The sequence below is a fragment of the Takifugu rubripes genome, chromosome 8 (assembly GCF_901000725.2).
Source record: "Takifugu rubripes chromosome 8, fTakRub1.2, whole genome shotgun sequence".
Classification (NCBI taxonomy): domain Eukaryota; kingdom Metazoa; phylum Chordata; class Actinopteri; order Tetraodontiformes; family Tetraodontidae; genus Takifugu; species Takifugu rubripes.
The window spans coordinates 11092885-11116022 of NC_042292.1; the positions used below are offsets into that span (position 1 = coordinate 11092885).

At 43.0% G+C, this 23138-nt stretch overlaps 3 protein-coding genes across 5 annotated transcripts; all 3 read right to left on the reverse strand.

Annotated features, from left to right (window-relative positions):
* Positions 1–1589: 1589 nt before the first annotated feature.
* Positions 1590–11583, reverse strand: sf1 (splicing factor 1). Its single transcript, XM_029840570.1, has 12 exons — positions 11185–11583; positions 10307–10438; positions 7893–7968; positions 4973–5125; positions 4714–4803; positions 4438–4621; positions 4206–4321; positions 4027–4134; positions 3748–3937; positions 3449–3665; positions 2827–2973; positions 1590–2743 (listed from the first exon to the last, which is right to left on the reverse strand). Exons 1-12 carry the CDS (start codon positions 11435–11437, stop codon positions 2424–2426), a joined length of 1986 nt encoding a protein of 661 aa, XP_029696430.1. The 5' UTR covers positions 11438–11583; the 3' UTR covers positions 1590–2423.
* Positions 11584–12636: 1053 nt separating this feature from the next.
* rbm4.1 (RNA binding motif protein 4.1) lies at positions 12637–16920 on the reverse strand. Its single transcript, XM_003966816.3, has 3 exons — positions 16774–16920; positions 15055–15478; positions 12637–14253 (listed from the first exon to the last, which is right to left on the reverse strand). Exons 2-3 carry the CDS (start codon positions 15458–15460, stop codon positions 13409–13411), a joined length of 1251 nt encoding a protein of 416 aa, XP_003966865.1. The 5' UTR covers positions 15461–15478; positions 16774–16920; the 3' UTR covers positions 12637–13408.
* A 1548-nt stretch (positions 16921–18468) lies between these two features.
* Positions 18469–22891, reverse strand: LOC101061042 (RNA-binding protein 4.1-like). 3 transcript variants are annotated; one of them, XM_011606575.2, is made up of 4 exons: positions 22756–22891; positions 20191–20620; positions 19106–19849; positions 18469–18894 (listed from the first exon to the last, which is right to left on the reverse strand). In XM_011606575.2, the coding sequence occupies exons 2-3, from the start codon at positions 20600–20602 to the stop codon at positions 19122–19124; spliced, it is 1140 nt and encodes a 379-aa protein (XP_011604877.1). In that variant the 5' UTR covers positions 20603–20620; positions 22756–22891; the 3' UTR covers positions 18469–18894; positions 19106–19121. The 3 variants fall into 3 exon arrangements, with proteins under 3 accessions (XP_011604877.1, XP_003966864.1, XP_029696431.1); XM_003966815.3 differs by having other exon boundaries at positions 18469–19849; XM_029840571.1 differs by lacking the exon at positions 22756–22891 and adding an exon at positions 21677–22731 and having other exon boundaries at positions 18469–19849.
* Positions 22892–23138: the final 247 nt, after the last annotated feature.

Genomic DNA, 23138 nt, shown 5'->3' on the forward strand with positions numbered 1-23138 from the left:
AGAGTTGAGTGAAAAATAAAGTATCCCAAACGTCACTGTTATCAGGCGATTCATTCTGACTTTCGTTTTCTTGTCAAAATGTGGTACAAACAAGAGCCAATATTGTCATTTTCATCAGTTAAAATTACTGTTCCTGTTTATACTGTTTAGTGTTTTGCTAATTTCCGCATTGTAAATACATCGTATCAAAACTACAAAGAAAGTTGATGAAATAACAAATACCAAAAATAAAATATTTTATATTTTAGTCCTCAAAGTAGCCACCCTTAGCTTTGAGGGGGTTTTCTTTAACACTTAAATCCATAAGTGTTCCCTCATAGTATCCACGCCGTCGATCATGTAAAAAAAGAGCTGTTAAATGAGATGTGTCCAAACTTTTGACTGGTAGTTTATGCATATAATTTTTGCAATGAATGCTTGTATAAAAAGAATCCAATACTCTTATATATCTAACAACCAACCTGCTTGATTCAGACAAAATCTTAATGCTCAGTCTGTGCCAAAAAGAGCTTCTTTTTTTTTTCTTTTGCCCCAGTTAAAGCCACTTCCGGTGCTGTGCATAACTTATTGTTAGGAAGGATTTGCGAAAACGTCTCCACCAGGGAAATGTCTCCATCACAGGCTGCAGCACCTCCCAAAAAAATAGAATTAAAATCAGTCTCAACATACAAGAAACCACAATGAACAACACAAACACTTATTATAAAAGTACACAAGAAAATTAGCTTTTCACACACAACTCACAGTAGCCTCTGTCTAAAAAGGCCCCAGGAAGTCCCTGTCTCATGCACACAAAGTCCTTTAGCACGCCAGCATAGTGCCAGAAAGAGCTAAAAACAAAGACTGGCCTTGTCAGAGCCTCAAAGAGAACAGAGCTGAGGGGGAAAAAATTAAGAAAAAAAAAATTACAAAAGGAGCCCAATCAGGGACGGCCCATAGATCCAAACCAGCAGGAACTTGTGGTCAGCGCCATTACCCCTGCTGCAGAACAAGGGAGTCCAAAAAAAGTTGACTTGTCACATCTGGTGGACATAAACACATAGGATGATGTTTAGAGAATAAAAAGTGTAAAGAACCTACCGGTACATATGTGTGCCAAGTAATGCGAGAGGATAAAAGCTACAGCACACCACCGTTGTCTTCTTTGAGCATCATGGGAACTGTAGTCTCCTTTTAAACAACTATACCCCTAGAATAAAACAAATTACTCCTGTTTTTATCTGATTTACATATTTGATTCAACAATTAATTCCTATATTTTACATTCGAGTTAACATATTCTAGAGTTTGCGGCTCTAGACTCCCTTGTGAACCAGAACTTTGCAAGAGGGCTGGGAGGAGCAGCAGTGCCGGGAGATTCCCGGAGCATTAAGTCGTCCTTGTGCAAGTTATTGACATTTTGCAGTGGCTCAGAACACCAGTCCAAGGATCTCCATATAAAGCAGCTCACTATATTTAGAGCACTTCAAACCAGTTCTACAAGGGCCCCAATCCAGCAGGGTTCACTGTCCAACCAGGACTGGGTTTATCACAGTTTAATATATTTCAAATCAGTCCTGCGATCTTTGAAAGAAGGGACCAGACGACACTTTGCCAAAAATGGTGAAACTGATCAATTTAATGATTAAAAAAAATATACAAACAGGTATTCAAGCTATGACTTAAACCAGAAACAGTAAAAGTAACTGTTTTCTTTGCTAATGACTGCAGGGGCAATATTTTTCAGTTTCATGCAAAAATAACACGGCACAGGAAATGAGACGAATATAGAGAACAATTACTCTACGTTTTGGGTTCTCGAAGACCTAACAGATAGTCTGATGCTCTTATTTTGTAGTAGCATCTCCACTGATTCTTAACTTGTGTTTTTGGGCAGAGTGAAAATTAAAATGGCAGATTTTACAGTGTTGGAACTGACGGGACAGGTGAAATTTGACAATGTTCATTTTTCCCAAGTGCAGCTGTACCTGGTTAGGCCTTCCCCTTAAAGTCAGGCGGATCAAACATTACTGTGCTCTTCAGAAATTTAGTGCCAAGTTATTGACATCTGGGATAAAAAAAAGAAAAAAAAGAACATACTTTGTAAAGAAACCACATTAACAGAAAGTAATAATTTAGTCTGACATGCTTAAGGCATGCAAAAAAACCAAATCCAATTCAACTTTCCAAAAGCCAACACAATGCTCAGCAGGAATTTATTTTCCACAATATGTACATACATATAGTATGAAACATACGATGGATCTCTGACCAACGTACGATAACCTGCCGTATAGGAACAAATTCCATTAGTTTAAGTTACACAACCGGACAAAGTGAACTCGCTGTCGTCTCAAATTAAGTCTTCACAATATTGATAATCAACAAAAATAAAGCACTGCTCATCTTTTCTGCACAATGTGTAGAAGTACAACTCTGCAGGGTTAATTCTGGGGTGGAGGCGGTGGAGGGGCGGGGGGCATAGCGAAGGGCGGCATCCCTGGTACCCCCATTCCCATCATGGTGACAAAATTTGAAGGGTCCATGGGTGGAGGAGGCGGTGGTGGAGCGTACAACATGGCGCTTGAGCCGGGGGGAGGAGGAGGTGGTGGTGGCGGAGGAGCGCCGGGAGGCAGCGGCGGCTGGACGCCAGGGGGAGGCGGGACCATGGATGGCGGGGGCTGGGACCCGGAGGCTGCGGGCTGCTGAGGCTGCTGCCATGGCGGCAGGGTGGCAGAGCCCGGACTGGATGTGGTGGTCGTATCTGCGACAAAAGAAGGCGGCGTCAACTGGGTGCCGTCGCTTTCCCTAACAGATACACGATGGGATGAAGTTTTTTAGACTTACTTTGTTGCCAGGGCAACGGTGTAGATGTTGCCATGCTGCTGGTGGGGGGTGGAGGCGGAGGCTGCTGTTGCCATGGTGGCAAGGGTCCAGATGGGGGAGGAGGTGGCTGGTTACCCGGGGGAGGAGGCGGCGGGGGCATCATACTCACTGGAAGAGACAGCAGACATGAGGCGTTACCATGACAGCATTACCATGACAGCCCACCATTTTGTTGGACAACACACTGAGGTGTAATTGCTCCGGCATGACTCGGGTTTATTCGGACTTGTTTAACGTGTTCGTGGGGGTTTTAGAGCACTGATAGACACCATTTAAGCACTTAAACCTGAATATACAGGACAAAGATTGTTTTAAACAATCAAGTATAAATAAGTACAGCACTGCCATATCTTAAATATCAGGATTCGTCTGTAGTTGTAACAGGAAGCTTTTAGCAGTGAACCATTTCAGGTACCCTCTTGTCCACTCCCATAGAGGAAAAAGTGAATGTTTGACGAAAACTAAACAAATGAAAAAAAAAATAAATCCAAAAATAGGAAGAAAGAGACACTGAGGAAATGCTGGTTTAACTTCTCAGGAATGATCCAAACCTGAGAGCGGGGGCCAACTCCCTAGCTCTTACCCATCGGATGTCCGTGAGGACCTGGATTCTGGCCCATTGGAGGGGGCGGGGGCTGCATCCATGGTGGTGGCATGCCGTTGGGGTTGGGGGGCATTGGAGGGCCTCCCATGCTTGGCATCGGGGGAGGGTAGCTGTGAGGGCCTCCGGGGGCTCCGGGCATGCTGTGGTAGCTCCTGTTCTCAGCTGGGCCGGAATTCATCCAAGGAGGCCGGTTATGCTGCACAGAACAAAGATACTCAGGCTTCAGTCCAGCTGGTTTCCCCCACAAGGTTATCGAGGCCACAACTGTGCCAGCTGACCATCGGCGCTTGGCTATTCGCTCCAGACACCCGAGGCCCCCCGCCCTGGCTGATGGAATGTCCTCCAGAGGTGGGGACCGGAGCCTCTCCCAGCTCGGCCATGAGGGACAGGTACTCCTTGTCCATACGTGCCTTGTCCTGGGCCGACTGAGGGGGCTCGCTGCCAGGTGGTCTGTGTGCAGTAAATGAGCTACACACACACACACATAAGTGTATAGAACAACATAAATAAGGCTGCATCATATTAAAAAATGAAAAAGGTTTGACCCCCCCCCCCACCTGGTGTATTTGCAGTCAGAGGAGATGTGTCCTGCTCCACCACACTTTGTACAGAGGGTGGTGTTGGTGATGCTTCGTGGTTCCGTGTTCTGCCATGGACGCAGGATCCTGCGGACACAATCACGCACACTCAGAATTCCACTGCGTTTCCCTTCCCTGACCGCCATAACGACGCCGACCTGTTGTCGTCCTCCCTGAGGGTCCCGTTGAGTCGGGCCAGCTCTCTCAGCTGCATCTTTCGGAGGTCGTTTTGATCCTCGGGTGTCTCGATGCCTTGTTTCAGGATGTTGCGGATCTGAACGCACACATTTGCCACCGTTATTGTGCCGTACGCGATTGCGATCTCAAAGCAAAACACACGCCTGGAGTCATTTATTATTGCGTGGCTCAAGAATCTGCTCAAGCGCCCACCTGCTCCACGGCTTTCTTCACATTTTCCATGGTGTTGGCTGTGACCAGGGCGTGCAGAGGCTCGTCTTCTCCCGGCAGCATCTGGCCGTCCTTCCGGCCGACCTTCCCCTCCTTTACGGAGCCTTTGCCCCGGATCATGATTTTGGCGCAACATTCCTTTTCAATGTTCTTCAGAGTATTGCCACTGGTAACAATATGAGGGGGGGGGGGTGAATGGGGAGGCCTAAACACAAAGTCGTATTCAATCTCGAAATGTAAGAGATAAAATCCGCTTACCGCGGCCCAATTAACAGGCCGACAAAATTGATCTCGGGATACTCGTCTTGGGGGATCATAACTTTGTCGCTAACTCTGGTGGCAGGAGGTCTAAAAAAAAGAGGTTTAGACGTAATAATTACCCTTCTTTTGCAAAAAAGCTCAATAGGCATCAAGACGTCTGCCATCTTTTTCAGTTGTTTTAAATTAGAAATTAATTTCTTGCTACGATCCGGTGCCTTTTTGTGAAATGCACATTACAGGACAGGTGGAATCCTACTTGTAGTCTGCGGGAGGCTTGAAGTCTGGGTTAAGCCCAACCATCTCAGTGATGAGAGAGTGACGCTCTTCCTCGATCTTTTTCCGCGTGCGATATTCGCGCGTGTTCAGCCTCTTGCCTTCGCTGTTGTATATGGGCTCTGGAGAGGGGGACCTAAAAATGGCAGACAGAAGAGAACAAAGGCATCATTGATACCTCTCTTAACGTGCGGCCTCATCATTTCAGATATGCTACACGAGCTACCTAAAGCTAACCAAACAATTTGAATTCTTAAATGGGAACAATTATAAAGAATTCCTAGAATAAATGTGTGTGAAAACTAAGACTACGTCTCTCAACCCCTGCAAAAGCAAACGTCTGCGCGGACATTTCAAACTCTGGGATACATTCTTTTATACAAGTACTGTCAAAAGCAATAGCTATATGCTATTACTGTATCCTGTGAGCCGTACGGGGGGGGGGGGGGGGGACAAATCCGTGGCCACAACTAAACCTGCACACTGGCTTGTTTGCTTAGAGAGAGAATTAAATAAACGAATAGCAAAAATTTGCAATCCTATGCAGAACCGTTGGCTTTGAGAGTTGCTTGGTGTTGATGTGGTGGAAGAGGTCCGTACCTCCCATTGGATGCTGAAAACCTGTGCTGCTGTGTTAAAGAGGCTCTGTGCTTAAAAAAGGGGGTTAGGTAGATTTGGGGTAATTTGGGTTAGAGAAAAGGAATTATGATTAGATATCCATGTTTCCTATGCTCAAAAATCAAAGCATCACATCTTTGACCATATGCTGAGAAGTTTTCCCCTCTTAATACACATCCACCAGTGATGACCTGTAACACTCCTGGATGGTTCTGTCGCATTAGACCAATGAGAGATTAATCAAATGCTGCAACTCTGCCATTAGGTATAGAGGTTGCTCTGGAAACATCTGTTTATGAAGAGAAACTATAAGAAGACAGATCTCTAGCTAGGAAAGGTCATCTTCACACACTCTTGAGACCAAGCCACTTCCTGTAGGAACAGATTATGATGCAATCTATGTTAACAGCTCGCCACGGTTCTTCCAGAATACATACACTTCTGGAACGTTTACTCCAAACCTCCAGAGGCCAAAAGGAAAACATACCCCTCCCCGTCTCTATAGATGGAAATATTTCATGACACATGATGGGAAAACCATAATGTGTAAAGAGCAGGACAAAGCCCAAGTCTACATCTCCCGGGGGCTAACTCATCAATGGCGAGTACGCTGTACCCCAGTCGGGTCAGCTAAAAACTTGAAACTCTAATAGAGCCTTTTTTTTTTTTGCCATTTCAATTTTGAATTTTAAGGTTTATTATAACAAACCTGAAAATGATTTGTTAAATTTAAGTTACCAATAACCTGTTTCGGACAAATAAAGACAACCATCATGTATATGTTCATATATTCACACAGCATACTAAACAGAACACGAAACAGAAGCAGTGGGGCGAACCACATTTAGCGAAGGCTAGAGGACTAAATTTGCACGTGACGCCACTTAAACACACAGAACAAAGGTTTTAGGCAGGTGTGGGGAAATGATGTAAGCAAAGAATGCTTACGCAAAGACATTATTTCCGTCGTTTCAAAACACGTGGGAAAACTACTGACTAGAAAAATTTAAAATTTAATATTAATTTAAAATTTATATTTTGCAATGCTGAATTTTAAAGAGAAGAAAAAATTTGCAATGCCAATGAAAAAGAAGCTATAAAAATACAACAACCCAAGTCTAAAAGCCATTATTTCCTGTTCACACTGCCTCAAATGCTGATGGTTAACGGTCGTAATGCGCTTTTGGCTAATGTGATAAGGGCTTAAGTGAAGGTATGGTCCCAACGGCGCTCTAGCTTTAACACCATCAAGCCTGGGGTGATACAAATAGAAGAGGAACAACCTAAAACCAACAGAGTTCCTTTAAAACTGATGCTGTTTTAATAGCAAAGGGAAATCACACTAAGTATTCTTAGTTTATAGCATTTTCCACACCAGCCTAGAAGCTTTGCACAGTCCTGTGTGTAGATATAAACACACAGAATAATTAGCTCTTTCAGAGACTTGCTGAATGTTTAATGATAAACTCAGCCATCATTATCAATATCTAGGTTAAATTATTCTGATGATGACTGTTCATTTCTACTCTGAGCAGTTTATTATATTTTGCCACAGCTAAAATGTTTCACTAAACAATATTTATCATTTAGAATTAAAACATTTAATTCAAACTGCCTCTATTGTAAAGGACAAAGCTGCACTGGGAGAAACTGGCACAAGTTAAAACATAACTGGTTTTAGACGTCCAAAGTAGATGGACAAGGCTATATTTCGAGGTATTTTGCAAGCCCTTCACTTGTTCTCAGTATTGCAAATGAAATGCAAGACGCTACATAAATGGATAATAAAGAGTTGTGCTTATGTGTCCATTCAGTGCCATGAATGCACATTCCACTATGTCCGAGTGTGTGTTTCCCCTACACTACTCTAAAATGACAACTGTGTGCAACTATTCCATTTCAAAAGTTGTACACAAGAACATGTGGATTTAATAAAAATGATTACGTGGCCTTACCTTGCACTTTTCTATATACATTATAAGTCTTAAATTTTACAAAGGATCCTTACAACTACATCTGTTGAATTGTTTTTTTTGCCTCAACAATTTCAATGTAATATGATTAACAAACAAATGGAATCATCAGCAGTCTCTGAGAGATTCTCAAACATAATGAAATATTTTTATATTTTCTATCACTAGGTTTTCAAACTGTTAACATTTTAAAAATTGACTATATCAAGCAATATTACTTAATTTAGGCTAAAAAATAAGCTACTGAATTAACAATTTTCTTCAAGAAGGTAGAGAAAGTGTTACTGTTCATGGGTTTAATCATTTTCCAACCTGTCCTCAGGGTTAACAGGGATTCCCAGGTCTCCTGTACGCAGTTTACGAGTCAGGTCTTCGATCTGCAGTTGAACTGGAAGAATTCAGGTTAGGAAAGAAAAACAAGGATGGAGAGAAGTTTGGTTACCACAACAAGAATAGAGAGACAATGCTCTACATACGAGAGCATCATCTCATGGTTGACTGTCTAAAATAAAAAGGAAAAGCAAATTGCACCATTTTTTCAACTAACACAGCACTTATCTAAAGATGACACTTTAACAATTAAACTATTAGAATATGTCGATCAGGCATCACATTACGACAGGCTGGAGTGAACACTCAACGTCTCTATTGTGGCACCTGGGATACAGGTGGCCATAAATTAACAGTGCATCTTCAAATTTGATGTTTTAAGAGCAGGAGAATCATGGAAGAAGCAGCTGGGCCATCATCTTCTACATCAAATGGAACCCAGGGCTGTTTTAGCAGCAAAAGGGGGGCCAATCATACAACAGAAGTAGACATAATGTAATGCCTGGCCGCTTGCTCTAACTTGATTAGGGACTAAATAATCAGAAAACATCAAGACATTTTTAGACCACTTGTCCCAAAACTAAGGCAAATCAGAACTCAGTCATGGCAGCACAAAAACAGAGCAGATTGAGTAAAATATAACAAATCCCCCCCAACTCTACCCTAATTCCAATTTAGTTCATCATGAATGAAATCCTTGTGCCGTTTACGATATTGTTTCTTTACATTTGTGTATCGATAGAGCGATATAGATTGATAAATGGACAAAAGTATTGGGACCACTCGGTAATGACGTCGACACTTCTTGAAAGGCTTCCCACGAGACCTCGGAGCGTCTCCCTTGGAACCGTAGAAAGACGTGCCAATTTTCTTTGGAAGTCGGGCACAAATGTTACTCCTCATTTCAGGACTTCCCAACTCTTCCGCAACATCTTAACTTTACCCCTCCGACGCCAGCATTCACCGGATTGATCGGACAGTCCAGAGAACACAGCTCCGACGCTCCACAGTCCACGGCGTGCTTTAAAAACGCACCACCCGATACTTGGGCGACCTTGGCAATGCTAGGTGTGCTTGCAGCTGCTCGGCCATGTAAACGTGTTCCTTAAAGCTCCTGCGGCATAGCTCTCATGCTTGTGTTAATGTCAGTGGAGGTTGGGAACACGCCCGTTATGTAATCAGCGCCGTGCATCTTTGCAGTTGCCTCATTGTGCCTCATTTACGTCGTCTTCTCCTTGTTCTTCTGTGCGCGGTCCATTTCGTTTCACAAATGTTTGCAGGCGGAGAATGCAAATACGTGACGATAAACACACCTGTGGCAACAGGTCCGACTGAGACATCTGTATGCAATGGTCAACAGGCGTGGCCAAATACTTTTGTCCATAAAGAGGGGATTTCACGTGTTTTCAGCTGCTCAAATCAGACTGAGAAAAACCTTTGAAGGTTTGCAGACTGCCAAAATCAGAGAGAAGTAGGAAAAGGTTTGGGGAAAGGAGGCGGTTCTTTAGCCAAGCTACACCAGACTTTAGATAACGTTCCAATTTGTTCTGTACATTTCTTCTCAGATAAATGAAATGCTGATATTGGCAGTGCTTAACTAATTTTCTTGGACAGCCAAAAACACGGCAGTAATGACCCATTTTTCAGGATGACATCTGAAATCTAAAATTGCGAGTGCAAAGTTGGTGCCGGCTTTCTGATTGAAATGCGCTACAATGTCCTCAAAGACTTTGAATAATCAACAGCCAAACCATTGTATTTATTTGAATAAAATGTGAATCCGGTCACATTTTATTCCACAGATCTAACTCTGGGAGGTTGCAATGACAGATAAATGCATCTCGTAGGCAATGGAAAAAGAATACATTAGTCACCAAATGCATATTGGGAACGCTGTAACAATATACACTATAAAATACATTTAATCTTACAATAGTTCACTTTGGGTTGCTTTACAGAATCTATCAGGTCGGTGAAGAAAATGTTAAGTGAGATGAATGCAAATCATTATATACCAAAATGCCACGACACCAAAAATAATGTCCGATAGTGAAGGAACAAAACCTTCCCGATACGGGCCAACAATATAATATGCTGCCGCTACTACATTGCTGCTGCTGTAAGGCAGTTGAGTTGAAAAGCATTAAGACAATATTGGATAACTGCATCATGAACCATCACAAACATATATGGACTTTAGAAATTGGGACATTGTGGGTCACAGCACTACAGATAGGAACAGGATTACACTTATAGGAATGAAAAAATAACAGCAGTTATCAACAACTCAACACAACTAGTAGCTAGCAGAGGCCATCTAGTCAATGTTTTCATTACCAGCTGATCTGCCACAGTAAAACCAGTTAAGTTCAAATAGTTAATCATCAGAACTTTACCTATATAGGCTCTCTCTTGATCCCGGGTCAACCCAGGGGGAATGACTGTGGGCATGCCTGGTATAACCGTCTTTTGGTCAGGCGTCTCACTGCTCCAGCGGCTCTTTTTCCTTTGCTTCTTCTGACCAAAATCTGCAGGAATAGAAGGGGAAGGGGGATTGATGTACATCCATCCCGCCACATGAAACACAGCAACAGAAATTGGAACTAGAAAACAGCCTCCAGGAAAACCACCAATGAAAGTGAACAGAGCAACAGCTGCTGTCTCACCTGTATCAAATGGAATCTAAAACCGAGTAGTTGACTGAAAACTCGAACCTCAAGTGGCGAGTTTGGCATTAACTGTCTTCGTTTTGACTTCCGGGTTCAGAAAGTTAACACAGGGAAAGGTTACACTGTGATAAGAACCCAATTGAGGGACATTTCGGGACAACATAATGGCTACCAGGACAAGAGAGATGGCGCTAAATATTTCAAGCAAACAAAGAACAACCGTCCTCCTCAGAATTTATTTTACTTCACTTCCACTTAGAGCTTAGAAATGACTTAAGTAGAACATAAAGAGTCCCGTCTGAGCATAAATACTAAATATACGTTGAACCACTGCGTTATATTGTCGTCTTAAACTTCTTAAACTACTCAACAGAAACAAACGTTTGCCCGACTTCCTTTTACTCCCGACACAATGTGCCTTTGTGTGACATGTGGTTGAGCAAAATGGACATGCAAATGTGGTGAGCACTACTTTCTTTTATATCCAACCTTTGCTGCACCGTTGATACGGGGCCTCGGGCTGTTGCTACTTAGCCACTAGCAGTTAGCATGATGAATGCTAACGCGCTGACAGGCCTGACTTCCCCGACATTGAGCTAACTTACCTGGTTTGGCCACCGCACCACCGGGAGCTTGTTGTGGAACGGCTGAAAAGCCCGGCCCTGGGGCAAACTGGTGCGACTGAAGAGATGGGTTCGGTATCGGGGGCTGGAAACCTTGCAGCGACGGAAATGTTGCAGGGGGCCCAGGTGCGGGCATCAAGCCATTACCCGCACCAGGCCCAGCGTCGAATCCCCGCTTCGCGCCGATACTTGGATGCAACTTCCCCAAAGGAGTTGCATTTGCTCCTGTGGCCATTTTCGGTTTCCAAAAATGCCCGTTCCTCTGTAAATAAGTCGATCCGGGTATATGCTTATTAAATAAATATATCACGGGAGATCCAACACAATCACTTTCACGTTGTTGCAGTCAAAATGGCGACAGGCATTTAGCCACAAAGGGAAACGGGCATGACGTCACGGCCCAATAGAGGAATTCTATTAGTTGAGTCTTCTCATTGGTCGCGATCACTTCCGCTTTCTGAATCGATTAAAAGCGATTTAAATTCGTTTTATCGTGCAAACAAGGCGGACTTCACGCACTGGAGTTAAATTTCACGCCGTAGCACCAAATACAAATATTGAAACTAAACTCGGATTTCAATCAAAAGGCAACGTTTTCGAAAAGAAAGTAATTCTGCTTATAGATCTGATATACTAATGATCGAGTGTTAGCAAGCTCAAACTAGTCTTAATGGTGTTTCTAACTACCAAGGAGGTTACGTTACAGCTGGCGTTTGTTGCCGTTCATCGACATGACGTATCACTAATAACTAAAGTTATCAACGTATTTGTAGTTAAACTCAGAAAAAGTCCCCAGGTGGCCGAAGAAAATGCGATTCAATTCTGGCGATGTTCCAGATACAAAAGGAGCTTTGACCTTTGATCATCCAAAAGGTTAGAGTAATGTGGCTTTGCTCACAAAGCAACATGATGATGGTAAATTTGATGCTTGGTTCTTCAAGGTCTCCCTGAGAGAGGTTGTTGAAACACTGAATCATCTTCTAGTTTCTTCCGACAACCTAAAATAGGCCCTCAGCTAGACCTTGAACTAATCATCTATTCCCACTTCAAACGTGGCCATAATCCAGTTTACAATAAAAACACACCATTAATTGAAAATTCTGTTAAAATTCATGAGGCAGAGCACACATGTTCACCTTTAAAAGCTGTGTTCTGATTAAATGCAATAAATTTAGGTGATGTTTCTCTTTCCAAAGGGACTTTTACCTTAAAGGTCAAAAGTTAAGTGAGTTTGACCGTAAAGCAACCTTAGTTTTGTAACCTTGTATTGTGTCTATTTACCCGCGTATACTATACTACAGGTGTGTCACAATGTGGGAAAATGAGCGGTCTGTCCTCTATCTTCTTTTCCCTAGTTTTGCAAGTAGCAACTTTGAATTTTGGATATTTGATCTTTTCCTTTTTACCCCACAATTGATTAAAAAAGAAACAATCTGTTTTCAGACAGAATTTAATTTTGAACCAATTAGAAATAAAGAAATCACAATCAGGTCCACAGGAAACAATTTGCTCAAGGTGTGAAGCTATAGATTTTACATTAGTTATTACCCTTAATCAAAATAAATGACCTACCTGACACACAGAAAACAAATCTTTGCCAATTCTGACAAACCAAACATCAGATGTTTTTTTTTTCATTGTGATCATGTGCTATGTTGCCATGTTTATATAACAATGTGAGAAAGTATAGAATATTTAAACTAGTTTTGCCACTGCAGATATTTTGCAAAACTGAACAAATGCAATTACATAAAAATAAACAGTATTATGCTGGAAGCAGCTACTAAATGTAATGACATGTAATCACTTTAAGACTAACCTTTAAAGCATGCACCATGCAATAAAACATGTTTCAAGCTGAAGTAGTGCATAATCTGACTTCACTTGGAGAACAATTATGTTTTTACATGATGGGCAGACATTGAGTGTCTGCACTGCCCCATGGAGGCTGTCATCTTTGATCTGCAGGATTACTAAAATGTAACTGGAAAATTAAAAGATGTTTTCATGAAAATTTTACTGCCTTTAAAGGTTTTTTTTTTTTTGCAGGGACAACATGAACACTGAAACCTACTATTTTGCAGTAACTTACCCATTTACTCATATGAAAGCTGATGTCTGCCTTTAACATTACCAAAAACAAGTTTCTATGATACAAATACTACTCTTTCCACTGCATGAGACATCTAACTGGGTAAAATAAAGATTAGTAAGTATAGTGTGCCTGCTCTGTGGCAGGGTCCCGTGGATGCTCAAAGGTAGAACTTCTTGGGACGGCGGGCACAGGAGAAATGCGCGAATGCTCATATGAATAGCCTTCTGCTACAGGGATTCTCCGAATCGGACTTCGGTCGCGTATATAATATGAGCTGACTGTGGTTGGTGGAGGAGGAATGGGACACTCGTATGGATCAATACTCGAGGGTGGCGCCCGTTCTCTTATTAAAGGTATGTTGGTGGATGCTGATGGAGCAGGCACGGGCACGGCGCGATTTTCTTCAAAATAACTGCCTCCGTAGGTATTCGCCCTGTACTTCTCGTAGTAATCCACGACCCCGTATGGATCCCTCTCGTCGTAAGGAAACCGTCGCACCGGGAAGGATGGTACCGCGCCGCAGACCGAGCCATCGTTTCTGTACACTGCCTCGCTGCCGTACATCCGAGCCACGCTATGATCCCCGATGGCGCTTATGCTGTAACCTGGATGCATCCCGTATTTCACTGCGCTCTCATAGCCTGCGCCCCTTCTGTACCCTGTCATGCTGCTGTGACCGGAACCCCTGGAAAAACCATGAACTGCAGCGTAGCCGCCACCGTGATCCGGATCGCCACTGAAGTCGTGATGATAACCTTTGCCACGCCCGGCGTATTTCGGAGTATCGTAGCCATCGGGGTTTGGCTCTGAGCCGTTTCGGGGGTGGCCATTTTGGTCTAGGGGGCATTCTTTGGACCAGTGGCCTTCTTGCCCACAACGATAACAACCCGATCGGTTTCCCATTCCCGGCGCAGTACGCAGACGGCTAGTCGAAAGCTTCACGCTCATCAGTTTGCCTTAAAAAGAAAAAACCGGATAAGGACTTAATCATTCACATGATGAATTTTGTCACGTAATCCACCAATCTGTATTATGCTCCAAAAGAGTAACAAGACTTGGGCTTGAAATAAGCAAACATTAAAGCTGAAATCCGTAAACTTTCCATGCATCGTTTTGTCCAATCGGTGAAGAAATCTAAGTAAAATAATGTTGAAAGATAAGAGCCGTTTATACTGGGATTAAGTGCTAAGCGAGAAAGCCAAAGGATTGACCGTGCGAAAAAACAATCAGTGCACTAGCATCTGTGTCCAAAATGTATGTCCGCGTTAATAAACATACAAAAATGCACACAAGTAAACCCAAGCAGGACCCGAGTCTACGTGGTTGAGTTTCGGTTGTGTGACTGTGGATCTGCTCAGTCTCTAGTTAATTGTATGTAAAATGTCTCGTGATGCGTCAAACACAATCGTAGATGTGCGACACCAAATACTATTACGGATACCAGCTTTAAAATGTGGCGACTGTTGATGGTTTTTCAGATTAAAATCAAACCATCTCTCAAACGTGAAGGTTCCCATTCATCCGGGCCATCGTGGTTCTTCAAGGTCTATCTGAGTCAACTGGACTGTTGAAAGGAACTGTGAGGAAGCATCTTCCAGTTTCTTCCAACAGCCCAGTTGGCCCTCAGCTAGGCCTTGAACGAATCATCAATTCCTACTTACCCAAAACGTGGCCATCATTCAGTTCACAATAAAAACAAACACTATTTATAGATGAAAATTCTGTTAAAATTCATGAAGCACAGCACAAGAGTTCACCTTTAAAAGCTGTGTTGTCTAACTGATTAATGGCATCCATGGCATCTTCCATTCGCTCCATGTGAACAAAAGCATAGTTTTTTACTATGTCGCACTCCAGCACGGCGCCAAACTCTTCAAACTTTGCCCTCAACTCCTGATTGGTACAGGCAATATTGCCAACGTGCAGCTTAGTGGAACCTCTCGATTTGCCGCGGCTTAACTCTACGTTCATGGGCTGGCCGTTTAGCTCGTACTGGTGGAGGTTGCGGATGGCTTCATCCGCCTCGGCTTTGTCATCCATGTGCACAAAACCGAAGTTCTTGACAATGGTGCACTCGGCAATCTTGCCATACTGGGAGAAGAGAGAGCGAATCTCATCTGATGTCGTCTCTGATGCCAAGTTTCCGATGAATATTTTCACCATGATGGAGTGTCAATGTTGCTAAAGGTGGGGGAAAAAAACAGAATTAATTTAAAACATCCATATATTTTTTGATTGGCTTCAAACCTACAACTGCCACATTGGAGCCATTTGGAATACATTCCAAGAGGCCAGAGGTAGTAGACGTAATACATCGCTGTAAAGCTTGTTGATGACGTCACCATATCTGCCTCGCAGCCAGTTTTCCACATGTGTGTTTTAGGGGGGTTCACGTAGGTATTGTATCATCTGGACCGCGATTGGTTCGCCAAAGAACATCATTTATGGTTGTCACTTTTCCAAGTTGTATTCGAAATTTTAATCCTTTTGACCAGGATGATCAAAAGTACTTTGTTGGCAGCATAAAGTATGCAGAAAAAATGGTTATATAGCCTAATTTATAGCCTGTTAAAGGGAGTTATTTTATGGTTGACTCGTAGGGTTTTTCTTTGTCCAAGCGATGTCCTGTATGTGCTCTTTGCTATCCAAACACTTTATTTGGTTTTTGAAGTAGTGAGCAATTGTGCATTTTCACTATTTTGCACTATAGAAAACAGCCTGTTCCACTGTTTTTATTTCAGATATGAGAAATGTTATTTTCACTATGTTGCACAATAGATTGCTGAGTTTGAAGATCTGCAAAATAACCGTTCTCAAATTTACATGCCGGCTGTCGCGTATACTGTAACACTGCGACTCGACACTATGTTGTAAATCTACGTTATTTGTAATTAAATAGAATCCGAATCTATCAGAGACCCAAACCCATCATTGAATAGCGAAGTCCCTGGACTGACAGTATTTTATAGGATTATTTCTTGTTAATTGTAGCTGACCAACGACTCCCACTTGGAAAGATATACATTAATGTAATTAATGTATACCCAAGTTGATGCTTTACAAACACGCCTATAGGTGCCAAATACACAGATATCTTTCATTTCTCAAAACGGAATTCGCCATGCATCGTCGTTGTAAAGCTCACTTAGGCTAGCAGCTAGCTATGATAGCTTCACATGAAGCAATGTTCGCCACGCTACCCTCATTGTAAAAACTGTTCCATTTATCGAATGATGAATAGCCGTCTCGACTGAAACTCTGCACATTAGTCGACGTTTTTGCTGTATTATTGAGAGTAATCCGATGTACAATGTACATCGAAAAGTCCGAAGGTTAGCTTAGCATGCCTGGGGACATTTCCAAAAAAGAATAAAACATTAGACTTTGCGCAAAGTATTAAAAATGAATAGCTTAGTAGCATTTGTCGTGAAAACACGATTCCGCTAGCGTTCATTGTGAGATATCTGAACTTTTACCTTTCTAAGGCTCAGTGTGTCTTGACCCTCGTCGATAAAATGACGCCTATCGAAAGACAAAGTAGACGGAGCTTCCGGTTCCGTTTCGACATGTCTCCTGCCGACCAGCAGGGGGCGCCCGCACACGTGGCCAATAAAATAGGATTCTTCTTGCAACAATAACCCAACATACCACGTTAATTTCAGCGTCTTTTCAAGATTTATCCGTGTAACATTTGGTTTCCCATGCAATATTTATAATTCTTAACCAACTGAAGGAAAATGAAAGGTAGAAAGAATAATCACCACCATGCTGCACCCTTCCAAGCCACACTGTAAGACACACGATGTTGCAGTTTACAGAAGCATAAAGGGATAGAATCACCACACGCTGGCACATTTTTTTTATTGATTTAATAGTCTAATAGCACCAGGCAGGAATAAGCAGCAGTACTGCTTTTTGCAGGGTGGGTGCAACAGCTGCCCAATGCTGTCAGACTGCCCTGGAGGGGGTAGGAGGGTCTGTCCAGCATAGCTGTTAGCTTAACCAGCATCCTCCTGTTGCCCACCTCCTCTAGAAGTAGCCCAGGACAGAGCCAACCCTCCTGACTAGCCTCTCCAATCTCTCTCTGCCCAAATGCCTACCCAGCAGACACTATAAACCATTGGGAGGCTCCAGCTGGACCATTTGGGGAAGGGGGGGGCAGCAAGAGCACACAGCATATATTCTCAAACATTTTGAAATCAGTGCTGTGATGTAGGATAATTCTAACTGTTATTTGTTATTCTGTTAACAGAAATTCCTTATTTTGGAGCGGCACAGCTCCCGTTTGCTATAGGAAGCTCCCTTGGCGGGCACCTTGAGGCGTCTAAAAGCAAAATATCGGCATGTCTTCAGCATTTTGCACTGCTTATCGTTGAATGACTTAACCACAGAATTATATTGTTAGTTGTTTTTTTTTATTTATACAGGATGGTGTACACACAACAAAGTGTTGCATTGTGCTGCGGTGTCTCCCATCTCATTGTAGCTGTACCTCAGCATTTTTGCAAAGGTCTTCTCAAATTATGCAAAACTATAGGTTTGAGTTGAAACTGTGTAGATTGACTATTATACACAGAAGTCCTGTTTCTTTGCACCCTGTCCACTGCATAAAAAATGTCAAGCAACGTGAGGTTATTTTGGGTTTATTAAAAATGAGTTTATGTGGGTTTCTTGAAAAACAAAAGTATGCTTTTTCTTGTGTAGGCAGTCTGAGTAATATAAACCCACCCATGTGTGTGTGTGTGTGTGTGTATGAGGGGGGGGGGGGGGGGGGGGGGGGGGGTCGATTCCAGAGGAACAACTGCCTCGTGAAACGAAGAGCAGCAGCTCAAGATTTAAAGACATCCTTGCACTTTTGCTCCAAGACGCTGGACATCCATTTGGACAAACCTGCTGCTTGCTGTGGAAAAATCCTTTAAAACTACCAAATGAATAAGGACTGCGTAAATATAATATATAATATAATACTCCGGAATGTCCAAATCCATAGATAGATGGCACTGTTCGGATTTGGAATGATGTATTGGTTTGAGTGGATACGCCGATTTGGTGCAACAGTGTGCTGTCGTCAAAGACCGGTTTGGACAAAACGACCGTTTATCCGTTGTAATAAACACCTAAAGTCAGAGGTGCACATGTAATTGATCGAAATTTACAGATCACAGCAGACGTGTCCTGAAGCTAAACTGTGTATTAATACACAAACACAGCTCAGGTAATACAAATGATTTGATTAAAACAAGATGCTAACTCTACAAATAACACACAGAAACAAGTCATCTTTGCTGTATTTAACATCAGAGTGATACACAGGTCTTAAAAAAAAAAAAGAAATGGGGGGAAAATGAACTAGAAAATACTGAAGAGACAAAACATAACTGGTTTCAAAATATATAACAACAGTTTGCCAATCAGCCATTCAAAGAGGTTATATGTATGCAAAAAAAACCACCCATTTGCAAGCAATTAAGATGTCTGGTGCCTCAAAAATGCCAAGAGTCTTTATATTTTGACATATCGTATTCTTTGCAGCACAAGATGGAGGCATCGAGGAATTATGGAGCTTGAAGAAAGGACAGCAGAGGTCCTGCAGTTACCTAAAAAAGAGAAGATTATTTCCTTTTTAGAATCAGGCCCCCCGCCCTTTGCCCCCAACCACAGCTTGAAGAGAATAGAAAATAATTACAATGAATTTGGAGATCGTCGTGTCGTGCCCCGCACACCGGTGAAGTTATTGCAGTTATTGTATATGAAGTTATTTTAAATGTCCCTTCAGAGATTAAAGTAAACTCATTCTTTCTTTCTCACCTTGGCACCACGGCTTTTAATAGGTTGAATAGCGTGACGCGTAATGATCTTTGGGCTGAGGGGCAACGTAGGAGCTGCTGGAGGCCGTCACGGGCGACAGGCGCGTTCGCTCGCAGGTGTAATCCGCCGTGGAAACCGGCGCCGCTCGGACGGGGCTGCGGTCTCGGGCGAAATACGCGCCGGCGGATGACGTTGGAGGTAGATGCTGACGTTTGAAAGGGTTTATGATGGTGGGGATCTTTGACAGGGTCGGGGGAGGGGGCGGCGGAGGCGGCACGTAGGACATGTGACGCTCTTCGAAGTAGCTGGAGCCGTAAGGGCCGGCCCTGTATTTCTCATAACAGTCAACGCCGCCGTAGAGCTGATCCCGGTCATAAACCGCCGATCTCTGAGGAGGGCACGGCGCTGCTCTGGGGTACCTTCCCCCAAGCTCCGAGGTGTAGACGCCGGACCTGTGAGGGGGAGGCGGAAACCCACCGACGTAACCAAGGCGATTGTACTCGGAGCCCATATATTCAGCTCCCATAGGCGGGGCCATCCCATAGTTTCCCCTGTCGTACGCCGGGGGGCCGCGCGACGGGACCCGACCGCTGCGGCTTCTCGCGCCGTCGCCACTGTTCCGACCGACCGGACAGTCTTTCGACCAGTGGCCGTGCTTTCCGCAGACATAGCAGCCAGTGTGACTTCCCATTCCCGGAGCGGTGCGGAGCCGACTGGTGGACAGCTGTACGCTCATCAGCTTGCCTTTTAAAGAGAAAGAGGACACGCATAAAGACCACGCCCCGTTGTGTTTTTCCCCTTTACGCGATAAGCCTCCACCTGCCCTCAGAAATATTGAGCGCATTTAATGCAACTGACAATAACTGAACTAAGCAAAATGACCCACTATGCCAGGTGCAGGTGAGTTAAGTCCAGTTGGACTGGAGTTGGACTGTCCCTGACTTTACAAGACATTGCGTCCTCTCCATTTAAAGTGGGAAAGAGACACCAGCAAGAAGATCAGGTCAACAGAGCATTACAATGAAATAATCCAAATGTGTATCCAAAGACAAACACAACTGGCTCAAACCACCCCAAGGGTTCACCTTTAAAGGCGGTGTTGTCCATCTTTTCAATAGCCTCCATGGCGTCCTCCATCCGCTCCATGTGAACAAAGGCGTAGTCCTTCACAATGTCGCACTCCACTACCGGGCCGAACTCTTGGAACCTGGCCCGCAGGACGTCGCTGGTGACGCCTTCCCCGAGATTGCTGACGTGCAGCTTGGTGGTGGATTTGGGCCTCCCTTTGCTGAGCTCTACGTTCATGCGCCAGCCGTGGAGCTGGTGCTGGTTAAGGTTCTTAATGGCCTCCTCCGCTTCAGACACGTTGCTCATGTGGACGAAGCCATAGTTTTTCACAATGTCGCATTCTGTGACTTTTCCATACTTCTCAAACAACTCCCGCAGCTCCTGAGGCGTCGCGGTGCAGGTGAGGTTGCCGATAAAAATTTTCACCATGGTGATGGTCTGTGTATCCTAAAAGACAGGGGAAAAAATGATCAACAGAAATATTGAGGGTTAAAAGGATTAAAAACGACCATCTATTTATAATAAACTGATCCTAGCAGATATTCAGTTTTTCTATTAAAGAGACATGAGACAAATGATCAACATCTAAGTGATTAACACATAACCTGTACATTGTGTATTTTTAATGTATAAGACAAACTGTACTTGAAAATATATTTTTTTGAAAAGTAAAGATACACAAATCTGATTTTTTTGATTTGTTGTATTGCAGCCTTACAATGGAATGAATGAACACATTTGAAACCTAACAAAAAAGCTAAAATTCATGCTACATTGTCATGCCTCAAGTACAAATTGTATTAAAGAGCACAATACCTGAGATGATAAGTACCAACCATCACATGCTAAACCATGGTAAACTCTGCCAATTTCACCAGTCACTGGTTTTAGCCCATTCAGTAAACTGGAAAGTCACGTTGTCAATATTGATTAGAATATTACAAATGTAAACATTTTGAGCTGACAACAGACGGCTTTGTTCTAAAACCATATCTGTGGATGCCAAACATCTGCTGTCAAGCTACTCCTTTGTCTGCAAATTCAAAGTGCGGACAAAGGGGGGAAAAAAGGCTTTATATGTGAGGACCCACACCCACTCCAAAAGGTCCTAGTTTAAAACTGCTTAGTGAATGGACTAGAGCCATTGCGGTGTTTCCCTTGAAACAAAAACCTAAAACCACAGAGTTAAAGATTTCTAACCAGTAGGAGCAGACCCAGTTGTCCACTTTTGAAAAGAGCAATGCAATCTGCTCGGTAACAAGAGGCATGTGTGCGTGGCACATCAGAGAAACAAAAAATACAAAGCTCGGATACAAAAGCCTGTCATCACAGTCTGCTCTTAGACAGACTGGTCCACTCATAATTGATGGAGATGGGATGGAAATTTGAAAGTCGTGCAATTATACTGTATTAAATATGTTGAAGTACTAATCAATACAGTGAAATGTCATGGTGATGTCTCTTGAAAAGCCATTCTCATTTAGAAATGAGAAACAACCCCACCGGGGGATGTTGGAACCAGATCGGCCCAGTGTCCTGTGCTTCCAGATGACAGCAGGGATGACTGGAAGTGACCCTTTAACCTCGGAAACAGGCAACGCAAAGAAGCAAAGGAGGATCATTAGAAAGAAAATACAATTCTGCTGCCAAAGTATATATATACTGTATATATAGTTTCGTAGGCACAAGACAAGTCGTTTTCCCTTTCATTCCCTTGATCAAAGCAAAACTTTGAATGATATTGTAATTTGATTATACAATTTGTAATTTTAGATGGCCCTTTCCCCCCACTCTGGTGACAAAATTGGAATTCTTTACTGGCAGATAGTTTTACGATGGCACACGATTACAATTGAACCGGGTTGAACTGTTGAGGTCTTGTTATAAAAAACTGCACTTTTCCTTGTGTCACACTTTGCATCGTAAACAGCCGCCATCATGCACATTCCAAGGCGTCGAAGCATTTTTAATACTAAGGAAGCTTAAATATGTTGGTTTTTTTTAAGTAAAGGAAACAAACGTGACGTCATCGGCAAGCGCAGGACCCCCGACCCGATCTGGCAGAGCGAGTCGATCTGGCGTCCACCGGTTAATACCGTAACGGAGGGATCCGGGCGATGCATGTCAAACTTCACATTTCATTCAATCAGCACAATCCTCTTTACACATTAGTCGACGCATATACACATTATTTTTGCAAAAGCACTCAGCTGTATTTGTAAACTTACCTGGTGAGCCCAACACCAGGTAACAAATTGTGCTATCTTAATACCTAAAAAGCTCTCCACCATTAACCACGTGTTCACGTGCTTTGTAAGGTTAAGGTAACATGTTAGAGCCGAATTCAGCTACCAAAGATCAAAACAATGGCAGTAACATCAATAGTTTATAGTGCGCAATGCCTCCATGTTTGTCTGTTGTCTGGGGTAAATACAGAAGATCGAAACTCGCACCTCCGTTGGGTACACATTACTTACATACGATTGCCCACCACTTTCAATCTTTATTATGTCGGGGGGACTAAATTATCAACTCGTGAAATCGAATTTCATACTATCGTAAAGAGAAAAGCTTAAACCAACCTGTGCCACAATATTAAGGCCTCGATATCACTGAATGAAAGCGAAATGGCGCTGCTGCACTCGGGATGCTGCTGCTGCTTCTTCTTCGTTTGGCTTTATCGCCGCTCACACGCGTGATTACCGCCCCCTACCGTCGCAGCACCAGTACTGCAGCTAGTCCAAAGGCGTTAAGTTACAATAGCGCCACCAACCACATTGGAGGTTTTCTGTTGATCATTCGTTAATTATATTTTAATTCATTTAATTATTTTTAAAGTCCAGTTCAGGCTTCCATCTCGTTGGTCTTTTCTTTATTTCAGATTATTTTAAGTCATCATTATATTTTTGTATGAAAAGATAATTTTCTGTTCAACTGAATGCAGTATATATGTACTTTACTTTAG